At 47.2% G+C, this 21,140-nt stretch overlaps 1 protein-coding gene across 1 annotated transcript; it reads left to right on the forward strand.

Annotated features, from left to right (window-relative positions):
* Positions 1-264: 264 nt before the first annotated feature.
* Ets2 (ETS proto-oncogene 2, transcription factor) lies at positions 265-17,836 on the forward strand. Its single transcript, XM_021209235.2, has 10 exons — positions 265-647; positions 4,203-4,274; positions 7,213-7,324; positions 9,213-9,332; positions 9,629-9,829; positions 11,055-11,138; positions 11,700-11,924; positions 12,801-13,064; positions 14,620-14,738; positions 15,683-17,836. Exons 2-10 carry the CDS (start codon positions 4,203-4,205, stop codon positions 15,896-15,898), a joined length of 1,413 nt encoding a protein of 470 aa, XP_021064894.1. The 5' UTR covers positions 265-647; the 3' UTR covers positions 15,899-17,836.
* The last annotated feature ends 3,304 nt before the right edge of the window (positions 17,837-21,140 follow it).

A 21,140-nucleotide genomic window follows, 5' to 3' on the forward strand; every position in this document is an offset into this window, starting at 1 on the left:
GCCACCCGCCCACTTTGCGACTCTCTAACCCCACGTATGAGTCTTTTCAGGACGGAAGGACCAGAAATCAGGACCCACACGTAGCTCCAAGCACAGGGCAGGCTCCACCGCAGAAGCCTAACCACCAACCCAAGTGCCACCAGGGCCCCCCAGCTCGGACCTGCAGACAGCCTTGCTCCAGGGACACAGGCGGTTACGGCCCTGCCCTTCTAGCTAGACCTCCTGGGCATAAAGCCCGAACCGGGCCCCAGGAGAAGGGGCCAGCAGGCAGGAGACAGCGAGCTGCAGGGGCGCAGGGAACAGCGTGGATCCGCGGCTGCCGGAGCGCGCTCTCCTCCCACGCCGGCCTCGCGCTCGCTCCTCCTCCGCGCTCTCTCCGTCACCCCTGCTGTCCCCTCCCCCGGTTCCCTCCGGCCCTCCCCCAGCTCCAGAAGAGCGCGCGGCCAGGAGATCGGGCTGGTTACTTCCTCCACCGCGGTGCTGAGCACGGAGTGGACACCACTGAGGCCCGCCAGTCCCCGCCACCGTCCCCGGCCCCGCGCGCCCGGATCGGCCCTACCCCCTCGTCTCGCCGGGCCTCGCGCGCCGGGACCGCCGCGATCTCCTTTCTCCGCCGCCCTCCGGCTGGCCCTGCCTGCTGCGGCGCGGTAAGAGACTGTGCGCGATGGTCCTCGGGAGAGACTCCGCCCGGGGTGGGGTGTAGTGCGGGCGGCCCCTGATCCCGCCGGGCGATCGCGCGCCCCAGAGCCGCTCCAGCTGGTTCCTAGGCACCCAGTGGCCTCGGAGGGGGACCCAGGCATCGGGCGGGGCACGAGCAGACCGCTTTTGTTTTGGGGAAGCCAGTGGCCGCCCCGTGCGGTTCCTGCCCAGGGTGCGCGACTGCGTTTCTCGAGGGGACTTGAGGCACCTGGAGAGGTGGCCGAGGTAGCCCCAGGTTCGGGGTGACTTGAGTTGGGGAGGTGCTAGGCCTAGAAGGATGTGGGGGTGTCGGGATCCTGGAACACCTGGGAAGTTGCGGCTCCCGGGAACGTGTCACCTGCTTGGCCAGGTCTGGGCTCCCCTGGGCCCTGGGAAGCCAGCACGGGACACGGTCCAAGTAGGGGTGCTGGTGGCTGCTCTGCCTTTATTTTCTCCTTGAAGCATATGAATGAAGGGATAACCCGAAGCGTTTACGTATTTGACTTTTTTTTTCTAATTTACTATTTAATCTCATAAGATTTGTACTAGCCTGCACTCAATTTCAGGGGAGCCTAAAATAGTAGTTGACTCGCTACTTATTTAGAAAGTAAAGCGGTGAGCAGTCCTGGTTGGAAACAGGAGTCATTTAATTCACCAGTTGAGAGACTTGCTCCCTCTGTAGAAGCTCCTGTCGGTATCTGCCTACCTACACCACCGCAAATCGGGAGATACATCTCAGTGTTAAGCTTTTATTAAAATCTGAGTAATCTCGCAGTACAGTTAATGTGAACACCGCGCATCCCACAGGGAAATAGCCAAACTCTCATATATGGAATTAGTCATTCATTTCTCTAAACTGATCGCTAAGCAAAAAGCAAACCAACCTTCAAAGGATTTTGTTCTTTTTTTTTTTTTTAACCTAAATTTATCTAAATACAAACCTATGCTCTCTTATATAAGTGATTACCTGTTCCAGTAAGGATACAGTTATCCATGAAATTCTTGTGTAAAAACCTAACTATTCTCAGTCACTACATTTCTGCCATTTTCTCCCATTTCTTGTTACTTTTCTTTAGCCCACCACCAGTACCAAAAAGTCTAAACTTGAAATTGATTTATCTAGAGTCTTGACTTGTCCCAGGGGTTAGCAAGCACATCCAGTCGGATAAATGAACTTAAATTTGATTAGCCATGTGTCTGCCTGAAGCCATTTAGTGGAGGGCTTTAATTCTACGTGGTTTTTTTTTTTTTTTTTTTTACAAAACTCATTAAAAGCCAGGCAACAAAGGAACCCTGTTCTGCAGCCGGTAATTACAGCATTTATGTGGGAGTGGGAGCCTCCCTTTTCTGCTCCTGTTTGTACACAAAAGGCAGGGGAGCTCTTCCTCGATCTCCGAAGCTATTCTCTGCCCATCTCAGAAGCGAAAAATCACAATGAAGTCCCCAAGTGTCTGTACATTGGGGCAACAGAAAGCGATGTTCGATGGGCCCTAGAGGAACCACGTGGACACCTCTGCGGGAGGCTTGCGTTTAGTCAACAGGTTACAGGCTAACTCCATCTAAGTAGGCGACATGAAGTTCTCAGTTGGCGAGTGTTTCACGGGGCTGAAGTGTGACAGAAAGGCCTGGTTTAATCATATTTGTGTGCTCTCTGCTTCAGTGGGGTGTGGTAGGGAGAGCCCACAAAGGCATGGTCAGGATTTAAGGCCCTACTTATCTGAGGCGTAATCTCTACAGACACCCCCATAGGAGTGTGGCCCACGCCAGTGACTCGGTGTCACCAGTCCTCAGTTGCCTCAGAATAAAGTGATTTTACGTTTGGAACCTGGACTCTCAGGAGGATTGAGGAAATGGGACTTGGGTCTTCACATCAGGAGCTAGGCATGCTATCATGGTGGTCTTCGTCTGTGAGGGATGTTGAACCCTCAGTGGGTATAGCTGGGGTAATATACCAAGGGAGAACCTGAACAAATGTCTCCGCTCTGGGGACTGCACAGTCCCTGCTGTGACATCACCAGGATGGTGGCTCCTTCAAGGCCCCTCAGCTTTTCTGGGCTGCTTTAACCCAATCTGCATATCTGAGCTCCCAGCAGCCTTCCTCTAAGGCCTCTTTCTGCTCTCATGGCCTTTTATCAAGGCGTGAGTGTGTGCACGTGTGCACTCGCACATGTTGGTGTATGCATGTAAGTATGCGTTGACTAGGAAATTGTTAAGCCGTCTGTCATTGGCCCATAATGTTGACTATAAAAAGAACACACGAAAGAGGGATCAAAGCTAGTTAAATAATTCTTTGAGACTATGCTATCTGCTGCCTCTAGTGAGTTCTATCAGTTGCATGCTAATTTTAGTGACTGTGTGTGGTTAGCAGGTGGGTGCCCATGAAGGAGAGCAGGGGGGTGAGGGGGTGGCTGGGGGTTGGACACTCCACACAATGGAGCTATCGAAGGCTCCAGTTCTGTAGCTTGGAGCCTGGAGGATGGAGAGCTGCCATCCAGTGATGGTGATCTCTGGTGTGTGGAAATGAGGCTCCATGACTGGGTCCGTCTAACACTCTGGTCTTGTTGAAGGGCCTTCTTTCATGTAGCATGTCATATTAGGGCCCCAGAAAAAAATTTCAGAGCACTGCGGGTCACATTATGGTTTTGTTTTGTTTTCTTCAACATGCTCAAAACAGTCTTAACAGGTCAAATTGATTTTACTATATTCAGTCAACCTAATGTATTCATGGTGTTATATAAGCACAAAGTAAATATCCAAAGGACCAAGACATCTTCCTTTCTCCTACTAGCTCTTGAGATCTGCTGTGTATCCTCACTCAGAGCCTGTCTCCCTTCACAGTAGCCGTGTTCAGTGCCGGTAGCCACAGGTGGCCAGCTGGTGGCTACTTGGTTGGTCAGCCCAGCTCTGGTATATAAGCCCCTATTATTAAAGCAAGGTCTAGCCTCATGAAATGCAAAACTGTGCTACCCACAAAGGAGAGATGTTCCCAGATCACATAATCAGAGCCCAGGATCTGGGACAGTGTGAGGGGTTGGGGGTTCCGGGCCGTGTGCTTCTGTATAGCTCAGAGAAGAGTGGGTTTGTGTGTATGCTGGTCTGACCCCCTTGGGAGCTTCCAAGGCAGCGACCCCTCTGTAGCTTCTATTAGGGCCCAGGTTGAACTGCCTGCCCTGTGTAGACAGGAGATGGTGGCTTGTGGCCCTTCTTGGCACCACCTGAGGTCTCACCTCTGCTGACCGTGAGTAGCACAACCTCCTTGCTCAGCTACACCAGGGTTCAGGGAAGCCCATGGAGTCTCACATCTAAGTGGAACTCTGTGGGACCCCTCCCCAGATCTTGTTCTCCTCTAGAGCTGCTTGGCCTGGGTCCCTTTTAAATAAGAATCCCCATATCCGAGTGTGTGGACGTCAGCCACCGGCAGTGTTCCGTCTGGCTAAAGACCGAAGCCACCATCAGTGGTCAGTGTCATCTTTAAAATGTACTTCAATGATAACCTCTAACTCTGTCTCGCTTTTTTTTTCAAGATGAACGACTTTGGAATCAAGAACATGGACCAAGTGGCCCCTGTCGCCAACAGTTTTCGTGGGACACTCAAGGTATGTGCTTCTTATCAAATTATCTTGACGGTTTTAGAAACTACATTAATAAAGAGAAAACACCATGACCCTGGGTTTTAGATATCTTAGCTGTGTGGCTCTGATGAAATTGTTTACTCTCTTTGAGTCTCAGTTTTCTGTGCTGTCAAATGGGTATCTTGATGCTATTTGTACCTGTCCCCCAAAATATAGAAGTAGTTCATTTGCAGATGAGTTCATCCTGAAGCTCCTTTCAAATGGGGGAAAAAAAAAAACAAGTCCTATGATTCTTAAAGAAAACAAACAGCTGGAAAGGCTGATCATGGCTGATCAAGAGGGCTGTTTGTTTCTGAACTTCCTTGCCTTTGTTTATTTGTGTCTGTGCACGTGCACCATGATACACACAGAGGCAGGAGGATAGTTAGTGGGAGTCAGTTCTCCCTTTACTTTCACCGTGGAGGTCCTGGGGTTTGAACTCTGGTCACCAGGCTTGGCCCTGAGTGTCTTCACTGGTCAGCATCATCATTCCCGGAAGGCTGCTTGATCTAAGTGAAGAAGCTAAAGAATAGGCATCTTGTGCAACTTCCATCAGGAGGGGCTGCACCCACCAGGTTAGAGGGAGCCTGCTCTGTCTGCTGCAGCAGCTCAAGGCTGTTTATGCAAACCCCAGACAGACTAAAGACAGAACTATCCCTCTGTTGTGGCTGTGACATGTTGTCATCCTTTTGGAACACTCTTGTAGCATAAACTGGTCATTTCTTGTGTAAGTGTGTGTGTGTGTGTGTGTGTGATAAATGTGAAGTGTGTGTGTATATGTGTGTTTGTGTGTGTATGTGTGGTGGGTATGTGTGTAGTGGCTATGTGTGTGGTGAGTATGTGTGTGGTGTGTGTATATGTGTGTGTGAGTGTGTATGTGTGTGTGGTGTGTGTGAATGTATACTGTGATGTGTGTGTATGTGTGGTGTGTGTGTGTGTGAGTATGTATGGTGTGCATGTGTGTGTGGTGTGTATGTGTGTGTGTGTGGTATGTGTGTGGTGGGTTGTATATGTGTGTGGTGTGTGAGTATGTGTGTGTGAATATGGTATGACTCTGTGTGTGTGTGTGTGTGTGTGTGTGTGTAGTAAAGAGGCTAGCAATAAATGTCTTTCTCTATGGCATTCCATTTTATTTTGAGACCCTATCACTCACTGAACCTGTTGCTCACCAGCTAGTCTTGTCTAGGAATCCTGTGTCTACTTTCCTAGTGCAAGGCTTACTAAACTACAGCACAGTCTCTAGTGTTGGCTGTTGCCTAACCTTTTCTTTGAGGCAGGGTCTCTTGTTCTATGCTGGCTGGCCCCAAGTTTCTGGGGTTCTCCTGTCTGCCTTCCTTCCCAGCACACTGGCGTTACAGGCCAGGGGTCGCCTGTGCAGACTTTCGTGGGTTCTAGGGATCCTAACTCATGTGCTCACTCTTGCCTAGTCAGTTCTTTTCCCACCCCACCTTCCCCCGCCAGCTCCCTAAACCGTCTTTAAGGTTATGTGTCTGGTGTACACTACAGAGGCAGAACCTGGCACCCGTTTTCTGTTTGATTTAGTCACGCGCCCTGAGTGGGGCAGAAATGGTAAATGGTATAAGGAATTAGTGTGAGGAAGAAGAAGCTACACACACCCCTAAGGAAAAAGCCCTCTGTAAACAGAACTTGCTGACGTCCGGCTTCAGAGAAGACGCTGGTTGTCAGGGTCTGTGTGGAAATGTGTAGCAAGGGTTTGCACTGTTCTTTAGCTTCCTGGTTTTAAAAAAAGAACTTCCAGAGAGACACTTCCAGAGGCCTGGGTAATACTTGGGGGAGGGTTTTTGTTTTGTTTTGTTTGTTTGTTGTTGACATCTATTTAATATTTCACCCAAAATACCTGCATAAAATCCTAGGTAGAGGCCTTCTTGTTCCTCAGTGGGCCTGTCCTCCCAGGTAGTTGGCAGTCCTGGGGGGCTCAGGATTTGGGGTTGGGGCTGGCAGCCTGTCTGTCCTCTTGTGCAACAACAGGTCTGTCACTCACTCTTCTGCATTTCTGGAACGAAGGCATGGTGTCCGGCTGATTTATTTGTAAATGTGTTACACATTATATTCGCCCATGACTCAACATACAGGTCATTGTGTTACACATGATGTAGGATTTCCAGATTATGTTGGGAAATAGAACTTTTCTTCATGTTTCCTAAACAAACCGGGCTGGGGTGGACCAGCCTTGTCCGGCGCTTATTCACGCTCCTCCCATTCAGGGCTGCTGTTTCGTAAACATGGAGTCTGTGAGATCATGCAGCCGTCCACACTTTCCAGGGCTTTGTGTGTGTATCCGATTTTCCCTTAAAGCCTCTCTGTGGTTGAAGTTTCTCTTCTACAATCTTTTTTAATTTTTATTATCATGGAAAATATTAAGGTTGTTTTTCACAGATTACTATTGTCTGAACTACTGTGTGATGAGGAGGAATCCCCTCCCTTCCCTTAAAGTGGTAGATACTTCAAAGGAGCTTTTTATTTTATTCAAAGATAAAAATAGCTTGTTATTGTTTTGATTTCCCGTTTCTTCCCAGCCTTCCCTTTTAATTTGAATTGCATGACACCAAAACCCTGTGTCAGCTCAGATTTTTCTTTTCCTACACACTCAGTCTGACGAAAGAGGTCTTGGTCTTCTCTGAAGACCTCTCAATGTGGCCCTAAGATTCAGCTGTTTTCAGATGTATTTCATTCATTCATTAAGTTGATTGTGCCGATGAAACAATCTTCCAGGCCATCTGGCCCTAGGAGGTTCATTACAGAGTGTGGAGTGGGATGGAAGTGTTTGGGTTACTCTGAGGTCATTGGCCCCTCTTACCTTAGGATGGCTGATGTCATCAGGACCGATGGCAGGGTTACTTGGACCACTAAGAAAGCACACCATCAAGTGAGTTCACGTGGCATTTCTCTTTCTTTTCCGCAGCGCCAGCCTGCCTTTGACACCTTTGATGGCTCTCTGTTTGCTGTGCTTCCTTCTCTCAGTGAAGATCAGACACTCCAAGAAGTGCCCACGGGCCTGGATTCTGTCTCCCATGGTAATTTGTCCTCCACTCTGACAGATGCACGGCTTCCCTCGGCATCGGGTTAATAAAGACATGATCAGTTAATAGAGATAGACCATTCTCCAGCCAAGAATATCGATATCTTGAGTATTGGGTGTGAGAAGTCTGATAGAAGCCTGGGGCCTAGGGGAAGACAGTTTTCCTCTTGTATGAGTGAACTGGTTATTCTGGTGTCGTCACAGGCAATTCCCACCTGTGAGCTGAGACCTGTCACTCACAGCTCAGAACTCTGAGAGTCATACTTTGTTGTTTTCAAACACTCCCTCATCTCCCTGGTGTCCTTTTCAAACAGAACGTATTGGGCATGGAAGGGTGCCCCAGCTTACACGCATGTGCACGTGCACCCACATGTGGACATACACACATACATGGACATGCACAGATATGGACACATGCACACACACATGGACATGCACATGCACACACACAGACACACACGAGCACATATGTGCACACATGGACATGCACATGCCCGTGCACATACCTGGACACACATGAGCACATATGTGCACACATGGACATGCCCATGCCCATGCACATACATGGATACACACACACACACACACACACACACACACACACTTTTCCCTTTGAGTCTTAGGACCACAAATTCCTCTTGCTCCTCTTAACCCTTTATAGTTCAGTAGTTCTCACTGCCATTCTTTCAAAGACCTAGCATGTAACCTATGTCTCTACAGCTACTTCAGAGAGTAATTGGCTGGACACATTCCAGATCGACTTGTCATATATGTAAAGCGGGTGCTCAGCCATACAGCCCACAGAGATCAATTAAAGATCCCGTGCTTTCGTAAGTGCGGTGTCATCTGTCGGCCATTCATCGTTCCCGAAATTTCTGAGAGCATCAGAAAAGATTCCTTTCCAAAAAAGTTGTGGGTGTGCCGTTTTGCTGTGACGTGTTGTCTGCGCCTGATATGCACCTTCCTTTGCCAGTCTGCTTAGGTTACTGGACACAGCTCCCATCAAACATGGTCACTGAAGGCAGCCAGGGTCGATCCGGCCTTTTGACATTGCCACCTGACATTGTCATCTACAGAGGCCGGGCTTGATAACCATGCAGTCAAGTTACAAAAAGTAAAACCTCATGCTTTGAGTACGTCTGACAGTTTTGTGTGGGGCTCCATTCACAGTGGTCCTCGGCTGTGCACAGGCTGCAGGCTGCAAGGTTGGATGCCTCAGAAGCATTTTTCAACAAAAACTGTAAAATCTAAAAATTTTAAATACATTTTAGGTAGGAATGGTGTCTGTGCATCTCTGCTTTATGAAGCTTTGCAAAATATTTAATTTTTGTTTTAAAAGTTCAACTCGCATACACACACACACACACACACACACACACACACACACACACACTCAAGGACTTAGCCAGGCTGACTTGGAACTCTCTGTGTAGCCCAGGTTACTTCATTATCCTCCTGTTCCCAAATGCTAGAATTATTGCTATGCACCACCAAACTCATTTTTATTCTGAATTTTCCTTTCCATAATTGGAGCGATTCTAAGAATTCTAAGAAGCACAATTGGTTTTGGTTCCTAATGTCTTTGCTTACTTTTTTAAAAGAAAAAAAAAAAAAGTATGTCAAATTATATCTATGTGATCACTGTAATAGAGTCTACTTTTTAAAAATCTTTCCTTGTTTGCTTTTGGAGTTTCTTTTTGGGTAATGCTGGGTACAGAACCTCCTGCGTGCTAGGTGGCTGCTCAAGCACTGCTTGGCGCCCCAGCCCTGCAGCTGGAATCACGTCAAGATTTGTGTTCAGGGGTCTCTGCAGACTAGGGCTTATCCTAAACTTCTGTCAACATTGCCACCTGAGTCCTGACGTCCCTGTGGTCTCTCTCTAGACTCGGCCAGCTGCGAGCTGCCTCTGCTCACTCCCTGCAGCAAGGCGGTGATGAGCCAAGCCTTAAAAGCCACCTTCAGTGGCTTCCACAAGGAACAGCGGCGTCTTGGCATTCCCAAAAGTAAGTGTTGAGCTTTGAGGCTAGTGAGTCCCAGGAGGACTGTCTTTAAAATGCTCCTGGTTATCTCGCAAGAAATGTAGCTGCCCTGAGTGTGGCCTACTGCTCACCTAACCCCACACTCATTAAACACCAAGTGCCATTTGGTATCTTAGAACATGCCTGTGTCACAGCAGGCTCGTGTCTTGTTCATTTCCTGATTTGGCGCTGCCTGGGCTTGGTGAGTTGTTGAGGGCCACACGCCCTCTCGGTCTTCCGGACATTCACTGGTGGTGTCCTCTCTTGCCCTCCCTGCACAGACCCCTGGCTATGGAGTGAGCAGCAGGTGTGCCAGTGGCTGCTCTGGGCCACCAACGAGTTCAGCCTGGTGAATGTAAACCTGCAGCGGTTTGGCATGAACGGCCAGATGCTGTGCAACCTCGGCAAGGAACGCTTCCTGGAGCTGGCGCCTGACTTTGTGGGGGACATCCTCTGGGAACATCTAGAGCAGATGATCAAAGGTAAGGTACAGGACTTGGGAGGCGGGGACCCAGGGAGCAGGAAGGTGTGACCTTCCACCTCAGGCTGCTCAGTGGTAGAGTCCATTGCCTCAGAACACCCCCAAGCAAGTCAAACGAGGAGGTGATGATGGGTCTTCATTCCACGGAGTGAAGCGTGCGCAATGTTCATGGAGTGCCAGGTGTAGCCACAAGGCAATAGCCTGAGTCACCAAATTGCTGACTGTTGCCAGACTGTACTGGTTGTACCAGCTCAGAGCACCTTGGATATGTAGGCCAGCCAGGGTGGCAGGTGGGTGAACTCACTAGGAGGACTGAGAGAGACGGGGTTGCCTAAGTGTAAGGCAACACACCCCGATCACTGTCGATTTGGTAGGAAGTGACTCCAGTTCACTGAGGATTTTGGAGAATGGACTGTAACCAGTGACTTATATATACATCAAAATGTTAAAAGCAGACACCAGACTCAAATCTCAACAAGGCTAGAGACTCTTGTCACCAGCCTTAAAAGATCAGTGAGACCTGCTTAAAAGATACCTGAGTTTAAATGAGGAACAGCGGCAAGAAGACTAACTTAAGTTAAAACAAAACAAACAAACAAAAAAGTTTTAGCACCATGGTTAAACTTTCAACTTATAAACTCAGAATTTCATTTGGGGTTCTGTAGCCAGGCTGTTTTAGTTAACTTTCCTAGAGCCAAAAAACTAACTTTAAAGACTCCCTGATTCCTGGGGAGCGTGAACTGGTCTTACCTCATGCATTTCTGGGAAGCCATTTGTGTGGCAAGTCTGGACTCCTGGGGTTTTGTTCAGTGTGTGTGTTTGTGTTGCTTGGCTTTGAGGAATGATATGTGTGATTGTGATATGTGTGATTTCCGTGTGAACCTCAGGACGCCCCAGACCAACCTGTGGAGGATGCGAACAAAGCCTCACAGAGGGCAGGAACCAAGTCCTTCTCTCTCACCCACTGCTTTCCCAGCCCCAGGACAGATGGCTCTTCATAAACACACAAACTGGGCTGTTCTAGACAGTGACATCACTGATTTGGGGAAACTTACCCCAGATTATTAGGAAAATATCTTGTAATTTTAAACATAAAGAGGACTGAGCTGAAATGGAATGTGAAGTGCTGGTGGTGAGGCGAGTCGTCCCAGTGTTCACGTGACAGGAAGTTGAAATATGGCTCTCCTTGTAGAATTTTCAAACTGTCTTCTGTGTCTCGTTTTCAGAGAACCAAGAAAAGACAGAAGACCAATATGAGGAAAACTCTCACCTCAACGCGGTTCCTCATTGGATCAACAGCAATACATTAGGTTAGTTGGGTGATTGTGCCTTAAGATCTCTGGTTTTGGTCTCTCCAGCCCCTCAGATAGCCTACATCTACACCCTTCCTGTGGTGGCTACATGAAGCATTGATCCACTATGCAGCTGAAATGTGTAATGAAAATCTAAGATTTTGACTAACTCAGAGGTCTTAAAATGAAACCAAGAATATACACTATTTCTTGATGAGTTAGGATACTCTTTGTATATATTGAGGTGACCACTGCTATGCAGGGTCAGTTGTTCCTTGAGTTGTTTTTTTTTTTTTTTTAATGTGGCCCCTGGAAAACTTGCCATTGCTTAAATGGCTCCTATATAGGAGGCAACACTTGCTCTAGACCATTTTAACCATAAAGAGAAAGAAGAAGTCAGTAGACACTAATGTGATATGACAGAGGAGGTGGCCAGAACAAACATGTGGAAAACTCACTGTGCCCTGGACTCTTGGCACCTGGATACCTATTACAGAGCAGGGTCCTCTGTGTGTGGGTCTAGCTATTGGAACACTGACTGAGTCTGCCATCTGATGTCTGATTCATCCTTCTGTTCAGGCTTCAGCATGGAGCAGGCTCCATATGGAATGCAGGCACCAAGCTACCCCAAAGACAATCTCCTGGACAGCATGTGCCCGCCGTCAGCCACGCCTGCAGCGCTGGGCTCTGAGCAGGAGCTCCAGATGTTGCCCAAGTCTCGGCTCAACACCGTCAGTGTCAATTACTGTTCCATCAGCCAGGACTTCCCCGGCAGCAACTTGAATTTGCTCAACAACAGTTCTGGTAAGAAAACATTCTAGTTTTTTTTGTTATTGGTTTGTCCTGGAAGCCAGTCAGCATGAGAGATACTTGGTAAGCACATCCTGTCTTCGGCCGTTGGAGAAGGAGGTTCAAGGACTGGGCCACCTTCCAAGTGACTTTCCATAAAGCAGAGTCACAACCTCTTTGAAACCCCGGTCCGGGTTCTGTTGATACTGAGTGAGCAACACTGAATAGCTAGAGGACTTTAAGCTAATTTCCTTGTGGTAGAATACTCTGCTGAGACACATGGGAATATGCTAGGCTCCTTTTTAAGGATGTAGCATACGTGGTCCACACATCTGAGACTGTACATCTGGTTGAATTAGCGGGGCTGTGCGCTCCTGTGTTAACCGCCGTGCACACTCCACACGGGAGTAGAGTTTCTAGCCATCTGTACGGCTTCTTCCTATCCCTTCCCAGCCCTCTTTACAAGAGCGACCAACCCATTAGCCTTTGCGTCATTACGGATTGGCTTTCGCCGCCGTCCTGAGATGTCACACGTGGGCTTTGGCTGAATGTCTTCTTTGGGGTTTGTCTTTCCCGTCTGAGTTTTATCCATATTGTAGCATTTTCTCTTTCTTGTGATCATAGAGTGATTTACCACATGAGGCTACATTTTATCCATTCTTCTGTTGGAGGAAGGTTGTTATTTGCATATAAAGTTGCCCAAGAAATTAGTGCCCGAGTTTAAGAGTGCTCAGAGGAGGTCTCGGTGACGCTGTACCAGCCGTGTGTATTGGGGGTGGCTGGCAGGGATGCAGGAGTGGGGATCGTGATGCTCCGGAATTAATGACCCAGGGGTACAGAATCTTCTCATATCCTGGAGGGGTCTCAGCATTGCTTGGTGGTTTTTACCAGGAAAACCCAAGGACCACGACTCTCCAGAGAACGGCGGGGACAGCTTCGAGAGCTCTGACTCGCTGCTGAGGTCCTGGAACAGCCAGTCGTCCCTACTGGATGTGCAGCGGGTGCCTTCCTTCGAGAGCTTCGAGGAGGACTGTAGCCAGTCTCTGTGCCTCAGCAAGCCGACCATGTCCTTCAAGGACTACATCCAAGAGAGGAGCGACCCAGTCGAGCAAGGCAAACCAGTTATTCCTGCAGCAGTACTGGCCGGCTTCACTGGTGAGTGAACACTCAGGGCCCCAGCGGGCTCCTTTGAGGCCAAAGCACCCACCACCCTTACCCAGGCCTTGTCCAAGTTTGCCTGGGATACTCACACTCTGAGGCTCCCCGTACACAAGTCCTATAGGGACAGGCTCACAGAAGTTTTCATGTTAGGATCTGGGAGTGGGGAAGCTCTCAGGCCACACCCTCTACCTGGGACAGGAGGTGGAGAGGTAGGAGGAGGTCGGACAGACTCTGGTCCTGGCTCTGACTCACACTCTGGATCTCCAGGAATGTAAACTGACCTGGGGAAGGGCAGGAGCTGGCTCAAGGGATGCCGGCACTGTTTACGCCTCTTGGCCTCTAAAACCATCCTAGAGAGGATGAGAGAGCTCTTCTAGGCAGAGCAAATCTTAAAGCTGTTTTTAGAACCATACAATTTCAAATCTGGGGCAAAAAATATCAAGAATGGTCATTTTCTTTTCCACCAGATGACTTTAAATAGATCCCCTTTCTGTATCCTGGCCACAAGAAGCCACTGTGGATTTTAAAGCCCACTTTTAAACATATGAGGTTAAAATGAGGATGTAGGGGTTTTCTTTTCATTGTCAAAAACAAATAGCTGCATGTATGTATAAAAATTCATAAAGGGGTTTGAACCTGTGGCTGTTCTGATACCTAGGAATCCAAGGACTGCTAAGAAAACCCCACAGCTTTAGGAGTGTCTTCCAGGATGGTAATAATCCTGCCGTTTGTTGGTTAGCCCCGTGGTGTTAACATGGGTAGTGTGGCCCAGCCTGTGGCCCGTGGCGTTAGTGTGGGTAGTGTGGAAACCAACTGATGGATCTGTTCAGAGGTGACAAGTCCTAGTGGCCACTCAAGTGAGTCAGCTCAGTCTGGTTCAGTCCTTGCTGTGCTTCCCCGAAGCCTTTTATATCTGAGAAGATGACAACTTAGAGTCAGATCTCCACTCTCCTTCCCTAAACCGTGACAGGGAGCCAAGACAAGCTGCTGTGCATCCTTAAGACAGACAGGGCCACGGCAAACCTCTCTCTCAGAGTGGTGGTTTTCAGTGCCCGTGGAGCAGACAGACAGTTGTCAGTGTAGGTCACCCCTGTGTGTTCCAGGCAGCAAGTCTCACAAGACTGTTTGCTTATGGTCGTGAGGGACGGACCTTTGGTAAAATGGCCCTGGAGTCTCCACCCCAACCCCACTGGGCATTTTCAGAAATAAACTTTTAAGGCTCTCGGACAGGAAAGCACTAAACATCAAGACGGTTAGTGCTCATGAGAGTTGCTGGTCCTGTTTCCTCCTCCCAGAAGGAGAAACACAGCAGCAGAGGTGGAGCCTTGGCTAAGCCACCCTCTTGGAAGCCTAGTGGGTAGGGAAGGGGTGAACAGTGGCTCCTGCCCATTACAGTGTTTACTGGTTGCTCCCTGAAGTCCCGCCTACTCATTTGCACAATGCCCAGTAGCACCATGTTCTCAAGGCAGCCTGGTCACTGAGAGAGAGGGCCAGATCCCTGATGATCTCAGACTCCCCGTGTAACCGGCCTCCCTTTATTTAACCCCAGGAAGCGGACCAATCCAGTTGTGGCAGTTTCTTCTGGAGCTACTCTCTGACAAGTCCTGTCAATCTTTCATCAGCTGGACGGGGGACGGATGGGAGTTCAAGCTTGCTGACCCTGATGAGGTATGGCCACTTGCGCTGTCAGTCTCAGTCTGTCATGTTGGGTCCTAAAGCCAACCCTCGGCACAAGGAAAGCCAACAGAGCCAACAAGAGCCCTCCTCCACCAGGAATCCCTGGCTCTTAGGCTGAGCTATAGCCGCTGCCGCATGGATGGACGGATGGATGGGACTGGTGTTCATTGGGCAGTGCCTCCCTCTGTGGACATTGTCAGAGGTCTCTGGTGACCCTCAGCAAGCTCTAGAGGGAGCGAGCTTGCCTTTGTTCCTAGTTAGACAAAGCACATAGCAGCCCAGCAGCCTTCAGGGCTGGCATTGAGGCTCCCTGCTGGAGAAGGCTTTAGTAGGCATGATGCCAGCGTTCTGAGTAATCTGTCGCCCTCTCTATCAGGAGGGATGAGTGTGGCTCATGGGCCAGAAGAGTCTCTTCAGCTATCACATGGCTTGAAATGTGTCTCAGCTGGCCGAGTGGCTGCCTAGCTTGCCCGCAGCTGTGGGTTCATCTCCAGCACCACATAAATCTGGTGTGATGGCACACGCCTACCTGTAATCACAGCACCTTGAGTGAGAGCATGGGGTGGGGTGGGGAGGCAGAAAGTGGAGGATGAGAGCTTCAAGGTCATCCTCGTCCACACAGTGAGTTCCTGACCAGCTTGGGATACAGAAGACTCTGGCTCTTTAAAGGAGAGGAAGGATAAAAACTTGAGGGCACCCCTGGTTCCAAATGGCTGGTCCAGGAGGCTGTGCTGAGATGGCGCTGGGAACAGAGACAGGGACATTGCCAGCCCTTGTACAGGGAAACATCTACATGCATTTATAAAGGCCCAGACTGAACATCTGTCCGTCCCAGTGACTGTCGGGTTCTTCAGGGTGAGCACCCAGGGTCAGGAGCCGGTCATGACCAAAGAGAGGACATAGGTGACCCTGACCTTTCTGTGTCTTCCCCAAAGGTTGCCCGCCGGTGGGGGAAGAGGAAAAATAAACCAAAGATGAACTATGAGAAGCTGAGCCGGGGCTTACGCTACTATTACGACAAGAACATCATTCACAAGACTTCGGGCAAGCGCTACGTGTACCGTTTCGTGTGCGACCTGCAGAACTTGCTGGGCTTCACTCCGGAGGAACTGCATGCCATCCTGGGCGTCCAGCCTGATACAGAAGACTGAGGTCCTCAGGACCACCCTGAGCCAGCCCCGGGCCCGGGGACTGAGTGGGAAGCCTGTCCTGACCCACTTGCTCCAAAGACCCATGGGAGGGCAGGATGGAACCCCTCTGGGGAGAGTGGCCAAGCAGCAGTGGCCTTTCATCCACGCCTTTTCCACAAGCCAATGCCCCATGGTGGAAACCGGCATAGCCTCTCTGTCCTGTAGGAGACCCCGGAAGGGGAGAGTCTCTGGGAAGCCACCGTGGCACCGAGCAGGCCGTGTGCAGATCACGATCATTGTGGCTATTTGAGATACGCCAGGGAGCCAGCATGTGGTGGATACACGGACACTGAGAAACATTGTTTTTCCTTCAGCCTTTTGCCTCCAGGAGTAGCAAATGCAAAGAGCCACCTCTGCTTGAGAGGGCCCGGCAGGTGGAGGGTGTGATTGTCCATTTCAGAAGTCAGTTTGTTTGTACATATTATTGTATCTTATAATTGTCCTAATCCTCCAACAGTTCTATTTAACAGAAATTGTATATTGTATTTAAAGTAATTATAACTTGTCTGATTCAAGAATGCAGATACCTGGTATAGGTTATCCTTTTATTTTTTTTCACTAGTACATAGGAACGTCATTTTACACCAATTTAATCTCTTAGGAGCCAACTGAGAGAAACCGTAATATCCTGTTTTTGTTTTATTTACCTGCAGGAATGGGATCTGAAAGACGATCCTGGTTTTCACTTTTGTTTTGTTCTATTGTTATTGTTGTTCATTATCTGACCAGGACTTTGTATATTGGGTTGTTTTTTTTTTTTTAATAAGAAACTTAATGTTATTATTTGAGGGTCCATATGGCCCCTCCACTCTCTCCTGGACTGTAAAAGCTGTAAAGCGGTATTTTTCTTGACAAATGGCACATGTTTTCCACTTCCCTGCATGCCTTAAGCCAGTTTATACACAAATGTATTTTATTTTTTGGCGTAACCGTGTTTTCCAGGCAACTCCCCTCCCCCAGCCAGTCCTTCCCTTCCTTTGCCCCAAGATATTCTGTGTGACTACAACAAGAAGACTATTTTTGGAAATATATGTCTCCTTTTCAGATATCAGAAGGGATTTATGTAGCAGCTATTTTTACTGCAAAAGTAACTCACTGAAAAAAATATTGCAATTTGTACGAAAGCTTTATCTTTATCTTAGTCACGTAAAGGGAGCTGTGTCGGGTGGGTAGGGCTGAGGGCAATCAGGAGGGATCTTCCGTCAGCCTTGACCTTCAGCCTTGACCTTAAGCGTGGTGCTTCCTGTCCTGCTGACATGCTATGTCTCTTACCATCTGGGCTGCATGCTCCTCTTTCTGCTCCGTGTGCTCAGAGAGTTTGCTCCTCTTATTTTTTTTGGCCATGGATACCCAGAAGCACAGACAGGGCAAGCAAGCTGGGAAATGGTGTATTGGACCAGTTCTGTATGAGGAGGTTCTCATCTGGTGAAGAGCTAACACCACCATGAGACCCCCACGCTTTCATCTAGCTGTGGACAGGCTTCGCCATTTACCTGCACGGTGACCTCAGACCAGCAAGTGACATTGATAAAGAGCCATTATACCATGAGACCACACAGGACGAAGGACCAGCTGGGACCTGCTGTGCCAGTCCTGGGAGGTCTTGGCCTGCATGCCCTGAGAGAAATGCTTTGTGGTTAAGCACAGGGACCTGTTTGTTTCTGGGACATCTGTGTGTAATATAAACAGACATGGGACTTGGAACATCCTCCTGTCAGAAGCCTAATCCTGTCAGTTTATATATAGTGGAGCCACATGAAATTGCCAAGTTTAACTTGAGTCTTGTCAGCCAACATGGCGGTTTTACCTGGTCCTCAAAAGTCTTTGGCTGGGTCTTAAGTATGAAGGTTTTGTAATTGGGCCTCCGCTTTCTCAAATAATAAAGTATTTGGTTTATGATAACACCTCTTTGTAATGTTGGCTCCTTGGAATACTTCTCTCTCTCCTGTCTTCACATAAGCGAGGTAGATGAGGATTTGAACTCTCATCTGCATGACATGAAAGTCCAGTCTACAGCTCATTAATCTAGAAACAAGATGGAATCCACTGAGCCCTTCCTCGAGAAATTAGGAAAAACAAAGACTGTTTATAGTGGGAAAAAAAAAATCTACCTGGGAAAGGATTAAAATAGAGGTTTGGGAAGCTTGTGTGAAATGCTAGAGTCTGAAGTTGAAGCATCTTTGTCCTTTGAAGCCACGGCACCATTTCCCTCACTGGAGTTCTGAGGTGACAATGTGACTGGTAGTCTCAGGATGCATGCTCTGGCTCCTAGGACATGTCCACAAAGATACTGAGAAACTACACCCATGCCTCTTCTCAAGTGTCCCAACTGTGACAGTATTGACACTCAGCAGGGGCTGAAATCAGTGCCCCATACCCTCCAGGGAGCTGGTGGCAAACACTTGGAAAACACCAGCTGGTTATTGTATTACAAATTAAAATTTTTAAAGTTAAATCAGAGCAAGAGAGGTTAAGAGCACTTGTTGCTCTTGCAGAGAACCTAGGCTTGGTTCCCAGCACCCACCTGGAAGCTCACAACCATCTGTAACACCAGTTCCAAAGGACACGACACCTCTTCTGTGCCAGTGCGAGCACGTGGTGTACACACATGCAGTTGATTTTTTTTTTTTTAATATTTAGAATTCTCATTTCAGAATCACATATATTAGCCTAATAGCACTTGGAAGATATTTTTCAAGTACAGTATAGCATTGTTTCCTATGTTTACACAACTCTTTAATATTTGAGCTCTTGTGTCTTGAACATAAAAAGTCAGGCCTAACAGATTCATAATCACATCAAGGAAGACTGCTCAGCGGCTGTCAGATATTGTGAACATTCTATGTGATACTGCAATAGACATGGTAACTAGAGAAGGTGAACTGTGGTCAGATGAAGCCACACAGCAGCGTATTGTTATCGTGTTCTACCACATCAGTCTATTTTGGATCCTTGCCCATGTGTGATTTTGTAACCTGCATTCATTATTTGGAAAACACCTCTTCAAGTGATAACACAGTTTAGCAGATATGGTCAAAGGGTTTCTGGACTTAATATCACTGCTGTCTTTACAGAAAAGTGCCATGAAGTTATCAGACTCACGGTGACAGATAAAAATTCTTAAACATTGAAATTTCAACCTTTTAATATCAACAACCATCTTTTCCTACTTAGTTTACTTTGAAAGTGTCAAGCTTGTCTCATCTAATTCTGAGAAACACTCAGCCAAATATCCATGGTAAAATTTAGTTTGTCAGTTGTTCTTTCAGGTAAAAAAAAAAAAAAAAAAAAGGTAGTTGGGTGAAGTGGTTAGTTTAGCTGGCAACTCAAACATGGCTGCACTTCCTGGGGGCAGTCACCATGCTTTATTCAGAATGCAGCAAGCTTCTATTGCAGAACTGAAAAGAAGTCTGTTCTATGAGCAAATGAATCTTAACTGCTTTATCAAATCCATTCTTACATATGACTTTTTGTGGGGAGAGTTCTCTTTTCTTCACAATTTAGTGAAGAAAGCAATTGACAACTTGTTCCAACTTCTGAAAGGGCACCTGGAATTCCTTTTTTTTTTTTCTGAGACAGGGTTTCTCTGTGTAGCCCTAGCTGTCCTGGAACTCACTTTGTAAACCAGGCCAGCCTCGAACTCAGAAATCCGCATGCCTCTGCCTCCCGAGTGCTGGGATTAAAGGCGTGCACCACCACGCCCAGTTTGTCCTGGAACTCTTAAAGATTTGGTTTGCACCAAAGTCAATGTCGACACAGTTAATAAGAGTAAATATGTTGGTATTATTACAAAATGTTTAGTCAGAAACCTGAGGACCTTGCTTTGAGAAGCATTCTGAAAAGGAGAGATTCTTGAACAAAACAAAAGGGATAGAGTATGGTAGAGATGTGCAAATGAGCCCTGGGCCCCTGGAACCCACTTTCCTCATCTCCATCATACCCCTCCATAGTTAACAAGGACACATTTTTACTTAAATACTTGAAACCTCCTCTTTCTTGTTCCTTCATGATGTACTCCAATCCTAAACCTTCTAAGAAAAATTAATGTATGTTTCCACTTATCTTTGACAGTTCTGAATCATACTAGATTATAGTTATCTGTTTAATAAAAGTGTTACTTTCTATCACTTAAACAAAATACTTGAGATCATCTATTTATAAGGGAAAAAAAAGTTTTTTTTTTTTTAGGATCACAGCCTGGGTGGTGTCAGTCTGTGGTCAGTAAATCACATGGCTGCATTGCTTTGCATCTGTGTTGAGTAAATGCCTCATGGTGCCAGCTTTTGTCACAGTAGAAGTGCCTGCCCTGAGAACAAAGAACAGAAGAGAAAGATGAGGCCAGAGTCTACAGTCCCCTTCAAAGGTGTGCTCCCCATGATCTGAAGATCCCTGAAGAGTTTTCAACAGGCCCTAATGGAGATCAGGCCATGGAGATCACACATGGACATCTGAGGACATTCAAAGATCAACCTATAGCAGCACAGGATGATATGATTCTAAGAACCATCAATAGGGGTCTGGGAGGTGGTTTTGTAGATAAAAATGCACTTGCCTCCCAAATCTGATGTCCTGAGCTCAATCTGCACAACCCACAGCGAGAGAACCAACTCCTAAAAGTTGACCTCTGACCTCTGCACAGGTGCTACAGCATACACACACAATAAATCAATTAAAGGTTTAAAAATGTTAAAGCTTTTTTTTTAAAAAAAATTATTTCCTTGTGATAGTAGGAATTGAAAACAGGGCCCTTCATTTGCTAAGCAAGCACTGTACACTGAGCTGTATCCTCAGCCCTTGAATTATTTAGGAAGAATTATTTAGAAACTACTTCTAGGTACATTGTCTTTTAAAAACATTCTAATATTTTCTTTAAAGGTACAAGAAAATGATGTGTGGGATTTTGCGCAGGACTATAAAATATCTGCTCTAAGCCTACCAATGAATCTAATGAATCAACAATAATTTTATTATAAGGTAATTAGCTATTTGTGGTGATATCATCAGTTCAGATGTTTTCTATGTGCGACTGATTTCAATTTGGTATCATTTTTATAAAATTTACCAAAAAAAGAGAAGGGAATATATATATATATATATATATATATATATATATATGTCATTTTTTCATTAACATTTTACTACATTTATATAAGATATACACGAGAGAGAGAGAGAGAGAGAGAGAGAGAGAGAGAGAGAGAGA

Source organism: Mus pahari, chromosome 12 (assembly GCF_900095145.1).
Source record: "Mus pahari chromosome 12, PAHARI_EIJ_v1.1, whole genome shotgun sequence".
Classification (NCBI taxonomy): domain Eukaryota; kingdom Metazoa; phylum Chordata; class Mammalia; order Rodentia; family Muridae; genus Mus; species Mus pahari.